This window comes from Rutilus rutilus (genome assembly GCF_951802725.1).
Source record: "Rutilus rutilus genome assembly, chromosome: 13".
In the NCBI taxonomy this organism is placed as follows: domain Eukaryota; kingdom Metazoa; phylum Chordata; class Actinopteri; order Cypriniformes; family Leuciscidae; genus Rutilus; species Rutilus rutilus.
The window spans coordinates 36,372,384-36,386,547 of NC_140218.1; the positions used below are offsets into that span (position 1 = coordinate 36,372,384).

Consider the following 14,164-nt stretch of genomic DNA (forward strand, 5'->3'; position numbering starts at 1 on the left):
GGTCTTCGATTAAAGTGTTCAAGTGGGCTTGAAGACCGCAAGTGTGTGTAGAACTTTTGATTTTGACCAATGGGACACACTTTTAGTGTTACAAAAATGCAAGTTTACATAGCTTTATTTACACATTTTGATTTCAAGTACTTTGCATTTTAAAATAAACGTATACATGTCTGTTCAATAATCCCTATGTAACAAAAGACACAATAAAAAAAATTGTGATGCTTGTATTAAGTGATGAAATGCAGTTGCAAATGTTGTACAAAATATACTCTTACATCTTTGCACCAATAACATGTACAACACTTTGTTTTACTACCAAGTTATGTGTCATTTCTCATTAATTTAACTTACAGTGGAATGTTTTCAGTTTCACTTTATTTTTATGGTCCCTTTAACACATTCTGTTGACTATATGTAACGTTTAGAGTGTTAGTACAGTATTCGTAGACTGGTAGGGTTAGGGTGAGAATAAGTTGACATGTACTTGCAAAGTTACTTATAGTCATGCAAGTTCCCAAACATGATGCATGATGCGATACGATTACTTCCTGTCACATGCACGTGTCGTCAGGACATCAAGTGTGGATTTTTGCACAGGCACTTTGTCTCTCTTATCACATTGAGGGGGCATTTACATTACACAATTTTCAATTAAAAACGTATGCATTGTTCTTTTATATGACAAGAGCGTATTGGGGCCTAAAAAAGCTAACTTTTGAAAATGAATTTCAAAGTGCACGTTTTTGAAAAGTATACCATTATTGTCTCCGTGTACACAACAAAAACGTGAATTTATGAAAAATTACATTATGCGCATACGTATTATGTGTTCAGTCTATAGAGTGTTGCAGGTATGACACCAGAACCCAGAAGACCAAGTCGCTGCTGGTTCCTTCAGGATTTTCCTATGATACTTTGCTGTTCTGTTCTTAGCTGGTGTGTGGTGAGAGCTCTGTCTCCACCTATAGCTTGTGTGTGTGTGTGAGAGCACTGTCTCCACCTATAACTGGTGTGTGTGGTGAGAGCACTGTCTCCACCTATAGCTGGTGTGTGGTGAGAGCACTGTCTCCACCTATAGCTGATGAGTGAGCACTGTCTCCACCTATAACTGGTGAGTGGTGAGAGCACTGTCTCCACCTATAGCTGATGAGTGAGCACTGTCTCCACCTAAAGCTGGTGTGTGGTGAGAGCACTGTCTCCACCTATAGCTGGTGAGTGGTGAGAGCACTGTCTCCACCTATAGCTGGTGTGTGGTGAGAGCACTGTCTCCACCTATAGCTGGTGAGTGAGCACTGTCTCCACCTATAGCTGGTGTGTGGTGAGAGCACTGTCCCCACCTATAGCTGATGAGTGAGCACTGTCTCCACCTATAGCTGGTGTGTGGTGAGAGCACTGTCTCCACCTATAGCTGGTGAGTGAGCACTGTCTCCATCTATAGGTGTTGTGTGGTGAGAGCTCTGTCTCCACCTATAGCTGGTGTGTGGTGAGAGCACTGTCTCCACCTATAGCTGATGAGTGAGCACTGTCTCCACCTATAACTGGTGAGTGGTGAGAGCACTGTCTCCACCTATAGCTGATGAGTGAGCACTGTCTCCACCTAAAGCTGGTGTGTGGTGAGAGCTCTGTCTCCACCTATAGCTGGTGTGTGGTGAGAGCACTGTCTCCACCTATAGCTGATGAGTGAGCACTGTCTCCACCTATAACTGGTGAGTGGTGAGAGCACTGTCTCCACCTATAGCTGATGAGTGAGCACTGTCTCCACCTAAAGCTGGTGTGTGGTGAGAGCACTGTCTCCACCTATAGCTGGTGAGTGGTGAGAGCACTGTCTCCATCTATAGCTGATGAGTGAGCACTGTCTCCACCTATACCTATAGCTGATGAATGAGCACTGTCTCCACCTATAGCTGATGTGTGGTGAGAGCTCTGTCTCCATCTATAGCTGATGAGTGAGCACTGTCTCCACCTATACCTATAGCTGATGAGTGGTGAGAGCACTGTCTCCACCTATAGCTGGTGAGTGGTGAGAGCACTGTCTCCATCTATAGCTGATGAGTGAGCACTGTCTCCACCTATACCTATAGCTGATGAGTGAGCACTGTTTCCACCTATAGCTGATGTGTGGTGAGAGCTCTGTCTCCACCTATAGCTGGTGTGTGGTGAGAGCACTGTCTCCACCTATAGCTGATGAGTGAGCACTGTCTCCACCTATAACTGGTGAGTGGTGAGAGCACTGTCTCCACCTATAGCTGACGAGTGAGCACTGTCTCCACCTAAAGCTGGAGTGTGGTGAGAGCACTGTCTCCACCTATAGCTGGTGAGTGGTGAGAGCACTGTCTCCACCTATAGCTGGTGTGTGGTGAGAGCACTGTCCCCACCTATAGCTGATGAGTGAGCACTGTCTCCACCTATAGCTGGTGTGTGGTGAGAGCACTGTCTCCACCTATAGCTGGTGAGTGAGCACTGTCTCCATCTATAGGTGTTGTGTGGTGAGAGCACTGTCTCCACCTATAGCTGATGAGTGAGCACTGTCTCCATCTATAGGTGTTGTGTGGTGAGAGCACTGTCTCCACCTATAGCTGGTGTGTGGTGAGAGCACTGTCTCCACCTATAGCTGGTGTGTGGTGAGAGCTCTGTCTCCACCTATAGCTTGTGTGTGTGTGTGAGAGCACTGTCTCCACCTATAACTGGTGTGTGTGGTGAGAGCACTGTCTCCACCTATAGCTGATGTGTGTGGTAAGAGCACTGTTTCCACCTATAGCTGGTGTGTGGTGAGAGCTCTGTCTCCACCTATAGCTGGTGTGTGGTGAGAGCACTGTCTCCACCTATAGCTGATGAGTGAGCACTGTCTCCACCTATAGCTGGTGAGTGGTGAGAGCACTGTCTCCACCTATAACTGGTGAGTGGTGAGAGCACTGTCTCCATCTATAGCTGATGAGTGAGCACTGTCTCCACCTATACCTATAGCTGATGAATGAGCACTGTCTCCACCTATAGCTGGTGTGTGGTGAGAGCACTGTCTCCACCTATAGCTGGTGAGTGGTGAGAGCACTATCTCCACCTATAGCTGGTGAGTGGTGAGAGCACTGTCTCCATCTATAGCTGGTGAGTGAGCACTGTCTCCACCTATAGCTGGTGTCTGGTGAGAGCACTGTCTCCACCTATAGCTGGTGTGTGGTGAGAGCACTGTCTCCATCTATAGCTGGTGAGTGAGCACTGTCTCCACCTATAGCTGGTGTCTGGTGAGAGCACTGTCTCCACCTATAGCTGGTGTGTGGTGAGAGCACTGTCCCCACCTATAGCTGATGAGTGAGCACTGTCTCCATCTATAGGTGTTGTGTGGTGAGAGCACTGTCTCCACCTATAGCTGATGAGTGAGCACTGTCTCCATCTATAGGTGTTGTGTGGTGAGAGCACTGTCTCCACCTATAGCTGGTGTGTGGTGAGAGCACTGTCTCCACCTATAGCTGGTGAGTGGTGAGACCACTGTCTCCACCTATAGCTGGTGTGTGGTGAGAGCACTGTCTCCACCTATAGCTGGTGAGTGGTGAGACCACTGTCTCCACCTATAGCTGGTGAGTGGTGAGGGAGCACTGTCTCCACCTATAGCTGGTGTGTGGTGAGAGCACTGTCTCCACCTATAGCTGGTGTGTGGTGAGAGCACTGTCTCCACCTATAGCTGGTGAGTGAGCACTGTCTCCACCTATAGCTGGTGTGTGGTGAGAGCACTGTCCCCACCTATAGCTGATGAGTGAGCACTGTCTCCACCTATAGCTGGTGTGTGGTGAGAGCACTGTCCCCACCTATAGCTGGTGAGTGAGCACTGTCTCCATCTATAGGTGTTGTGTGGTGAGAGCACTGTCTCCACCTATAGCTGATGAGTGAGCACTGTCTCCATCTATAGGTGTTGTGTGGTGAGAGCACTGTCTCCACCTATAGCTGGTGTGTGGTGAGAGCACTGTCTCCACCTATAGCTGGTGTGTGGTGAGAGCTCTGTCTCCACCTATAGCTTGTGTGTGTGTGTGAGAGCACTGTCTCCACCTATAACTGGTGTGTGTGGTGAGAGCACTGTCTCCACCTATAGCTGATGTGTGTGGTAAGAGCACTGTTTCCACCTATAGCTGGTGTGTGGTGAGAGCTCTGTCTCCACCTATAGCTGGTGTGTGGTGAGAGCACTGTCTCCACCTATAGCTGATGAGTGAGCACTGTCTCCACCTATAGCTGGTGAGTGGTGAGAGCACTGTCTCCACCTATAGCTGGTGAGTGGTGAGAGGTGAGAGCACTGTCTCCACCTATAGCTGGTGAGTGGTGAGAGCACTGTCTCCATCGATAGCTGGTGAGTGAGCACTGTCTCCACCTATAGCTGGTGTCTGGTGAGAGCACTGTCTCCACCTATAGCTGGTGTGTGGTGAGAGCACTGTCTCCATCTATAGCTGGTGAGTGAGCACTGTCTCCACCTATAGCTGGTGTCTGGTGAGAGCACTGTATCCACCTATAGCTGGTGTGTGGTGAGAGCACTGTCCCCACCTATAGCTGATGAGTGAGCACTGTCTCCATCTATAGGTGTTGTGTGGTGAGAGCACTGTCTCCACCTATAGCTGGTGAGTGAGCACTGTCTCCACCTATAGCTGGTGTCTGGTGAGAGCACTGTCTCCACCTATAGCTGGTGTGTGGTGAGAGCACTGTCCCCACCTATAGCTGATGAGTGAGCACTGTCTCCATCTATAGCTGGTGTGTGGTGAGAGCACTGTCTCCACCTATAGCTGGTGAGTGGTGAGACCACTGTCTCCACCTATAGCTGGTGAGTGGTGAGTGAGCACTGTCTCCACCTATAGCTGGTGTGTGGTGAGAGCACTGTCTCCACCTATAGCTGGTGAGTGGTGAGACCACTGTCTCCACCTATAGCTGGTGTGTGGTGAGAGCACTGTCTCCACCTATAGCTGGTGAGTGGTGAGACCACTGTCTCCACCTATAGCTGGTGAGTGGTGAGTGAGCACTGTCTCCACCTATAGCTGGTGTGTGGTGAGAGCACTGTCTCCACCTATAGCTGGTGTGTGGTGAGAGCTCTGTCTCCACCTATAGCTTGTGTGTGTGTGTGAGAGCACTGTCTCCACCTATAACTGGTGTGTGTGGTGAGAGCACTGTCTCCACCTATAGCTGATGTGTGTGGTAAGAGCACTGTTTCCACCTATAGCTGGTGTGTGGTGAGAGCTCTGTCTCCACCTATAGCTGGTGTGTGGTGAGAGCACTGTCTCCACCTATAGCTGATGAGTGAGCACTGTCTCCACCTATAGCTGGTGAGTGGTGAGAGCACTGTCTCCACCTATAGCTGGTGAGTGGTGAGAGGTGAGAGCACTGTCTCCACCTATAGCTGGTGAGTGGTGAGAGCACTGTCTCCATCGATAGCTGGTGAGTGAGCACTGTCTCCACCTATAGCTGGTGTCTGGTGAGAGCACTGTCTCCACCTATAGCTGGTGTGTGGTGAGAGCACTGTCTCCATCTATAGCTGGTGAGTGAGCACTGTCTCCACCTATAGCTGGTGTCTGGTGAGAGCACTGTATCCACCTATAGCTGGTGTGTGGTGAGAGCACTGTCCCCACCTATAGCTGATGAGTGAGCACTGTCTCCATCTATAGGTGTTGTGTGGTGAGAGCACTGTCTCCACCTATAGCTGGTGAGTGAGCACTGTCTCCACCTATAGCTGGTGTCTGGTGAGAGCACTGTCTCCACCTATAGCTGGTGTGTGGTGAGAGCACTGTCCCCACCTATAGCTGATGAGTGAGCACTGTCTCCATCTATAGCTGGTGTGTGGTGAGAGCACTGTCTCCACCTATAGCTGGTGAGTGGTGAGACCACTGTCTCCACCTATAGCTGGTGAGTGGTGAGTGAGCACTGTCTCCACCTATAGCTGGTGTGTGGTGAGAGCACTGTCTCCACCTATAGCTGGTGAGTGGTGAGACCACTGTCTCCACCTATAGCTGGTGTGTGGTGAGAGCACTGTCTCCACCTATAGCTGGTGAGTGGTGAGACCACTGTCTCCACCTATAGCTGGTGAGTGGTGAGTGAGCACTGTCTCCACCTATAGCTGGTGTGTGGTGAGAGCACTGTCTCCACCTATAGCTGGTGTGTGGTGAGAGCACTGTCTCCACCTATAGCTGGTGTGTGGTGAGAGCACTGTTTCCACCTATAGCTGGTGTGTGGTGAGAGCACTGTCTCCACCTATAGCTGGTGTGTGGTGAGAGCACTGTCTCCACCTATAGCTGGTGTGTGGTGAGAGCACTGTCTCCACCTATAGCTGGTGTGTGGTGAGAGCACTGTTTCCACCTATAGCTGGTGTGTGGTGAGAGCACTGTCTCCACCTATAGCTGGTGAGTGGTGAGACCACTGTCTCCACCTATAGCTGGTGTGTGGTGAGTGCTCTGTCTCCACCTATAGCTGGTGTGTGGTGAGTGCTCTGTCTCCACCTATAACTGTAATATTTAAAATAGTTTGTGTACATGAACGTGTGTGTGTGTGTGTGTGTGTGTGTGTGTGTGTGTGTGTGAGCACGAGTGTGGCTGTATCCACACATGCACAGATCCGAGGCCTTTATATTGGCAAGCACACGTGTACATATTGTATGTGAACATGATGAACATGCTCCTGAACATTTAATGTTTCTCTTATTTTTCACTCAAAAACAGAGGTGTATGAGCTCAGATCAGTGAGGCCTATACGATCAATCCAAATAGAAATATAAAACCTGTGCTAACTGAAAGAAATCAAGTTGGCAAAAAGATTGAATCCAATATTGGTGATAATAATGAGAGATTTATTAGCAGTTTTTGGTAGGCTGGTCATTTGTGACCAGTAACACCAAAAGTGTAACAAGGTGGGGGAAAAAATTACAAAAATTCTCAAATTTTGGGGGAAGTAGTTATACCCTGGGTGAGTAAAGTCAGTAGTTTTAGTCCAATGCGATAATGTTAACTAGCATTTTCGGGGAAAAGAAAATCCCCTCCGGGTCAAAATGGCTCAAACACAACATGAGGGTAAAGACAAAACCTACTGTTTAAGTGAACACTCACTAAGCCAGGCATTTTTTGTGTGTATTTTGACCGTTTAGGCCTGATTTGAGAATGATTTGAGACCGTTTGATAAAAAAAAAAAAAAAGAATTGCTTGTGCAGCTGAGGATGAACGGACAATTATGATTAATATGAAGAATTTACAAACATTTAGCTTGAGAATTCCTTGAAAAGGGGAAATGAGCTGGATATAATATATATATATATAGAAAATATTTAATATACACTGATAAGCCACAACATTAAAACCACTGACAGATGAAGATAACAACATTGATTATATCGGTACAATGGCACCTGTCAAGAGGTTGGATATATTAGGCAGCAAGTGAACAGTCAGTTCCTGAATTGTATGTGTTTAAGCAGGAAAAATGGGCAAACGAAAAGATCTGAGTGACTTTGACAAGAGCCAAATAGTGATGGCTGGAAATTGTCTTGAAGGATCCCTAGAACAACATGTTGGCTGCGTAGACACTGACTCGTCCCCTCGCTGCACTGTAGGCAATGACTTTACAGGTCGAAACTGATTTCAGACAGACTTCTGAGGCAGCGTAACGGTTTAATGATCTACAGCAACACAGAAAGAGGTTTGGTGAAAACTAAGCAAATATATAATTACTACTATAGGAATATCTCGCTAGAAATGACACCAAAAATGGTCAAAAAAGTTTTTGGGTCAAAAGTGCACATTTACACACAAACTGACCATCTAATGCAACTTTCAGACGCCATCTTTATTTTTTTACCTCAACTGTCACAGAATGGAAAGCACAGGATTGTGCCAAAATTCCTAAATATTTTTCAATCTCTCTATCCATATTCCACCCTATTTTTTTCCTCCCTCAGTGGTTTGATCAGACCTTTTACATAGCATGGTAAAACACCCAGAATAAATATTGACAACTTGACCATAGAGTATAATCAGGGGGGCTTTAAGCTACCGAATTTTGGCACACTGTAGACACCTGTCCCAGATGTTTGGAAGCCACTTCATCTCCTCATGGCTTAAAATAAACGTTTATGAACTAAAGAAAATGTCCCCACAGATTTTTTTTATAAATGGGATGATAATCTAGATCCACAGAGTCGTTTACGTCGCAGATCCCTCTTCCACTATGAAGAAACTTGTCAAATGGAAAGCTTTAATGGGTGTTAAATAGGGCTGTGTATCAAATATCACAATACGCATCACAATATGGATCAATTGGAATTTAAATTTCTTTTGAGCCGAGTTAAGTAACAGTAATATCTGTTTATTGAATAACCAGTGCCATAAGTTGTGATAACTGAAAAACTATCACAAATTAAATAAAAGCTTAGAATGGCTGTTCCTTCTGCTTTGAAAGTCTCTGCCTCAACTGAAATGACAATTATCGTGACACTGAAGGTTCGTCGTGTTGCCAAAGTACTTAACTTTTGCAGTTCTTGCATATCGCATGACTCATGTATAATGAGTAACTCTCCAATTTAGTTTTAAACTAAAACTTCTCCCATTTTTATTTTACTTTTGTCAGCAGTGGTAAAATCCACTTATCCATTTTGGGTGACTCACGCTGCTGCTCGTTGCTAAAAATTGGCATGACAGAATTGATAAGCGCATCGTCAGGAGTTCATGAGGTTGTATTGATATTCTGAGCACAGCCCTGGTCTACAGTAGTACATATGAAAGCGCTATATAAATGGCTCATTAGTGGTCATGATTTTCACCAGGAATTCTTCAGTTAAACAAATTGTAACAGACTAATGGCTTAAAAGTATAACTTTGAGCTTTCACTAGCAGTCTTTAAAAGGTTCATCATTTAAAACTGCCTATGGAGAAAGTTATTAACTTCTGGAACCCAATGGTTGCATGCTATATGGGACTTGAATTGTACAGTAGGACTATCAGTTTCACCACATTGGCAGATTGAGGGACTTTTTGCAAGTCAAAAGCAGTTAAACCGGACATGAAGCAAAATGACAAGTCAGATACAATCAAGGATTGATTTGTCAGTTTTATTGAGAACCTGTCTTTTGCCCTTGAACCACTACAGGACCAAGTGAGGCCTTGCCTTCCCACTGAATGCCTAGAGAGAAGAAAAAGCCAGGTTAGAGCACTTGAACCAAAAGATACCTTAGAAAGAGCAAAAGCTACCAACCTCCATAGGGAGAAGCAGCAAATTCACCATCCGGACCACATGTTGAGTCACAGCAACCACAAACTTGGTCATTACCATCAGCAGCAAACCACCTGCAATAAAACAAAGACATGGAACCTCCAGCATGAGAAAGTTCAAGGTAAAATAAAAACAAAAAGCCACATACCCATTGGCAAAGGAACAGGATTTGCGCTGAGCGTCACTGGGTGCAGAAGCAATAGTTGCCTTCAGAATACACGTTATGTAGATCTGCGAGGAGTGACAGGTAAGACACAAAACCGAAGCAGACGGGAGGAGAAGTCAAAATAACTCATAATATTTGTAGTACATACAGAAGGACTGTTGCCCTCCTGGAACATAAATGCCTCCAGCTGGAACTGGATCTTGTCAACCTGGGACCGAGGCATGAAGCGGGAGCTGGAAGCTGTAGTTTTGGCATCCACAAAGCACCTGACGACAAAATCACAACGAGCAACTCATGAATGTCAACTGCAGAGCATCAAGCAACTAGACTTAACCCATGACTCTGTGACAAAGTGGTTACAAAAAGCAATTTAAACAGTCCTACCGCATCAAGGGCCATGACCTTACCCATAATTCTCAATGAAGGAATATCTCGGAAGAGAGTTCACATCAGGTACTTGAGTGGCCACACAACGGTCCACAAACACACGCAGAGGCACATGATTGTACTGCTTCACAGATGCCTCGATGTTAATAACGCCACCCAGGAAATAGATGTATGAAGGCCTCTGATAGGACCAGTCATCTACACAAAAAAAACATTTCAGGCACAGCCACAATAGCAAGGGTAAAGGTTAATTTTGTTGAAAAAAAACCTGTACCAACCCATCATGATCTTCAGGGAGAAAAGCAAGACTTCTTGACCTGCCTCGGTTGAGGCATAAGGGACCCATGTTGGCCTCAAGGCATCACTGCTTACATTTTGGAGCCTGCAGTTCATGAAAGTACCCATTAAATGGTCTCCCAGCCTCATGAGAAAGAGCAGAAAGTCACAAAGATCACTTACCTTTGATAATGGCATTGAACACCAACAATTGCACCATCAGCCCGGGTAATCGGAGTACCTGCAAGCGCCTCAGGGGTGTAGGTAAGAGAGAAGGTGTAGATAAGCTCATCCTCATTCATCTGTAAAAAGATTGTGGTTACCAAGAGGGTCATCCTAAAGACTTTACATACACCAAGATAGTGCACTCATATTGCTATGAATAGGAGAAGGTGCACTTTGCAATATGGTGGAGTTCCTAAAGAGCAAATCACCAATTAGTAAATTCTTCACATCAACACAGATGCCCTCAGAAGCTCCAGTGTTGCCAGAGATCAAGGTTTTGGAGACATGCACTTAGGATTGAACATGCACATTGACTGTTCCAGGGTAAAAACTGCTTTAACTATTAAGGCACAAGATTTGTTTCTTATTTCTTAAGCTCTTTTCATACCATTTATGGGATGGTTTACATCAGATGTTGGTTTGAAGGGTTACTTAAGGCAAGTAGCTCTAAAATTCAGGATTTACCCATTCAAACAGAGAACTTGATCTTAGCTGCCCTGGCATTGTAAAACCAAGTGAACTGACTTCACTTGAAGGTTCTCTGCCACAACAAATAACCCATTAAGATATATGAGTTCTTACCATCAGCACACTGTTGCAGTCCTGTAATTCATACTCAAAGATGAGCACTCTTGACACAGGATCCTGACCAACAACAGGACATCCACCTAAAGACAGACCCGTTGGCTGGATCAACTGACCATTGCTGTAAAGGTCCTGCTGGACCTCTACAAGAACCTGGTTCTCGCCACATTGAACCGCTACGCTGCTGGGAGTCACAGGTTGCCTCAACTGGAAGTCCACCGCCAACTCGCTCTGCACCTCAGGAGTGATGGGAAACCTCCAATCCAAAGGTTTCACTGGACCCTGCAACAGCTGCTTCTCCTGAAGGCCAAAGGGATCTTGCGCAAGGCTTTTGGAGACGGGACCCAAAGGACTCTGAAACTCAGAAGCCACTTGCAAAGGGTTCCAGAGCCCTAGAGGAGAAAGGGAAGGACTTCTGGAAGCTGGATCTAATTTTGGCCCCATGCTTCTTGGACTATGACCGGACCTCAAACTTCCCAAGACATCAGGCAGATCAAATGTAACAATCACAACCACCACTAAGACAACTTTCAGGAACACCATCCTAACAAACCTTGTCACAAGCACCACAACACACACCAGTGCTTGGCTTTGCCATTTTGTACAGCTTTGAGTTAAGGTGGCTCCACCCCTTTTATCTTAATTGATTATCCTAGATTCTCCTCTGGACCTGTAAAGTGTATGCATCTTGGGACGCACCACTTAACCACACTTGACGTCTTTGTTCTTGACCACTTGTCTACTTGCATGACCTACAGTATTTCCGGTCTTCGATTAAAGTGTTCAAGTGGGCTTGAAGACCGCAAGTGTGTGTAGAACTTTTGCTTTTGACCAATGGGACACACTTTTAGTGTTGCAAAAATGCAAGTTTAGATAGCTTTATTTACACATTTTGATTTCAAGTACTTTGCATTTTAAAATAAACGTATACATGTCTGTTCAATAATCCCTGTGTAACAAAAGACACAATAAAAAAATTCTGATGCTTATATTAAGTGATGAAATGCAGTTGCAAATGTTGTACAAAATATACTCTTACATCTTTGCACCAATAACATGTACAACACTTTGTTTTACTACCAAGTTATGTGTCATTTCTCATTAATTTAACTTACAGTGGAATGTTTTCAGTTTCACTTTATTTTTATGGTCCCTTTAACACATTCTGTTGACTATATGTAACGTAACACCTACATGGCTACTAACTCGCATTAGAGTGTTAGTACAGTATTCGTAGACTGGTAGGGTTAGGGTTATAAGTTGAATAAGTTGACATGTACTTGCAAAGTTACTTATAGTCATGCAAGTTTCCAAACATGATGCATGATGCGATACGATTACTTCCTGTCACATGCACGTGTCGTCAAGACATCAAGTGTGGATTTTTGCACAGGCACTTTGTCTCTCTTATCACATTGAGGGGGCATTTACATTACACAATTTTTCAATTAAAAACGTATGCATTGTTCTTTTATATGACAAGAGCGTATTGGGGCCTAAAAAAGCTAACTTTTGAAAATGAATTTCAAAGTGCACGTTTTTGAAAAGTATACCATTATTGTCTCCGTGTACACAATAAAAACGTGACTTTATGAAAAATTACATTATGCGCATTCGTATTATGTGTTCAGTCTATAGAGTGTTGCAGGTATGACACCAGAACCCAGAAGACCAAGTCGCTGCTGGTTCCTTCAGGATTTTCCTATGATACTTTGCTGTTCTGTTCTTAGCTGGTGTGTGGTGAGAGCTCTGTCTCCACCTATAGCTGGTGTGTGTGAGAGAGCTCTCCACCTATAGCTGGTGTGTGTGGTGAGAGCACTGTCTCCACCTATAGCTGGTGTGTGTGGTAAGAGCACTATTTCCACCTATAGCTGGTGTGTGGTGAGAGCTCTGTCTTCACCTATAGCTGATGAGTGAGCACTGTCTCCACCTATAGCTGGTGAGTGGTGAGAGCACTGTCTCCACCTATAACTGGTGAGTGGTGAGAGCACTGTCTCCACCTATAGCTGATGAGTGAGCGCTGTCTCCACCTATACCTATAGCTGATGAGTGAGCACTGTCTCCACCTATAGCTGGTGTGTGGGGAGAGCACTGTCTCCACCTATAGCTGATGAATGAGCACTGTCTCCACCTACAGCTGGTGTGTGGTGAGAGCACTGTCTCCACCTATAGCTGGTGTGTGGTGAGAGCACTGTCTCCACCTATAGCTAGTGAGTGAGCACTGTCTCCACCTATAGCTGGTGTGTGAGCACTGTCTCCACCTATAGCTGGTGAGTGAGCACTGTCTCCACCTATAGCTGGTGTGTGGTGAGAGCACTGTCTCCACCTATAGCTGGTGAGTGGTGAGAGCACTGTCTCCACCTATAGCTAGTGAGTGGTGAGAGCACTGTCTCCACCTATAGCTGGTGTGTGGTGAGAGCACTGTCTCCACCTATAGCTGGTGTGTGGTGAGAGCACTGTCTCCACCTATAGCTGGTGAGTGGTGAGAGCACTGTCTCCACCTATAGCTAGTGAGTGGTGAGAGCACTGTCTCCACCTATAGCTGGTGTGTGGTGAGAGCACTGTCTCCACCTATAGCTGGTGTGTGGTGAGAGCACTGTCTCCACCTATAGCTGTGAGTGATGAGCGCTCTGTCTCCACCTATTGCTGGTGAGTGGTGAGAGCACTGTCTCCACCTATAGCCGGTGTGTGGTGAGAGCACTGTCTCCACCTATAGTTGGTGAGTGAGCACTGTCTCCACCTATAGCTGGTGTGTGGTGAGAGCACTGTCTCCACCTAGAGCTGGTGTGTGGTGAGTGCTCTGTCTCCACCTATGGCTGGTGTGTGGTGAGAGCACTGTCTCCATCTATAGGTGTTGTGTGGTGAGAGCACTGTCTCCACCTATAGCTGGTGAGTGGTGAGTGAGCACTGTCTCCACCTATAGCTAGTGAGTGGTGAGCGCTCTGTCTCCACCTATTGCTGGTGAGTGGTGAGAGCACTGTCTCCACCTATAGCTGGTGTGTGGTGAGTGCTCTGTCTCCACCTATAGCCGGTGTGTGGTGAGAGCACTGTCTCCACCTATAGCTGGTGAGTGAGCACTGTCTCCACCTATAGCTGGTGTGTGGTGAGAGCACTGTCTCCACCTATAGCTGGTGAGTGGTGAGAGCACTGTCTCCACCTATAGCTGGTGAGTGAGCACTGTCTCCACCTATAGCTGGTGTGTGGTGAGAGCCTTGTCTCCACCTATAGCTGGTGTGTGGTGAGAGCACTGTCTCCACCTATGGCTGGTGTGTGGTGAGAGCACTGTCTCCACCTATAGCTGGTGAG

General features: G+C 46.0%; 1 protein-coding gene across 1 annotated transcript; it reads right to left on the bottom strand.

The window, feature by feature from the left end:
- Positions 1-9,039: 9,039 nt before the first annotated feature.
- LOC311302954 (zona pellucida sperm-binding protein 3-like) lies at positions 9,040-11,460 on the bottom strand. Its single transcript, XM_084429123.1, has 8 exons — positions 10,856-11,460; positions 10,232-10,350; positions 10,051-10,154; positions 9,793-9,970; positions 9,534-9,651; positions 9,368-9,450; positions 9,202-9,293; positions 9,040-9,129 (listed from the first exon to the last, which is right to left on the bottom strand). The coding sequence occupies exons 1-8, from the start codon at positions 11,399-11,401 to the stop codon at positions 9,059-9,061; spliced, it is 1,311 nt and encodes a 436-aa protein (XP_084285249.1). The 5' UTR covers positions 11,402-11,460; the 3' UTR covers positions 9,040-9,058.
- Between the last annotated feature and the right edge of the window lie 2,704 nt (positions 11,461-14,164).

What these genes read in the sequence shown, in the direction of transcription:
- LOC311302954 (XM_084429123.1), bottom strand. Translation starts at nt 11,401, where the DNA reads ATGGTGTTCCTGAAAGTTGTCTTAGTGGTGGTTGTGATTGTTACATTT. An exon ending in CTCCCTGAAGATCATGATGG is followed by an intron (nt 9,971 to 10,050) that starts GTTGGTACAGGT and finishes TTTTTTGTGTAG; the next exon opens with ATGACTGGTCCTATCAGAGG. An exon ending in TGCTGCTTCTCCCTATGGAG is followed by an intron (nt 9,130 to 9,201) that starts GTTGGTAGCTTT and finishes TCTTCTCTCTAG; the next exon opens with GCATTCAGTGGGAAGGCAAG.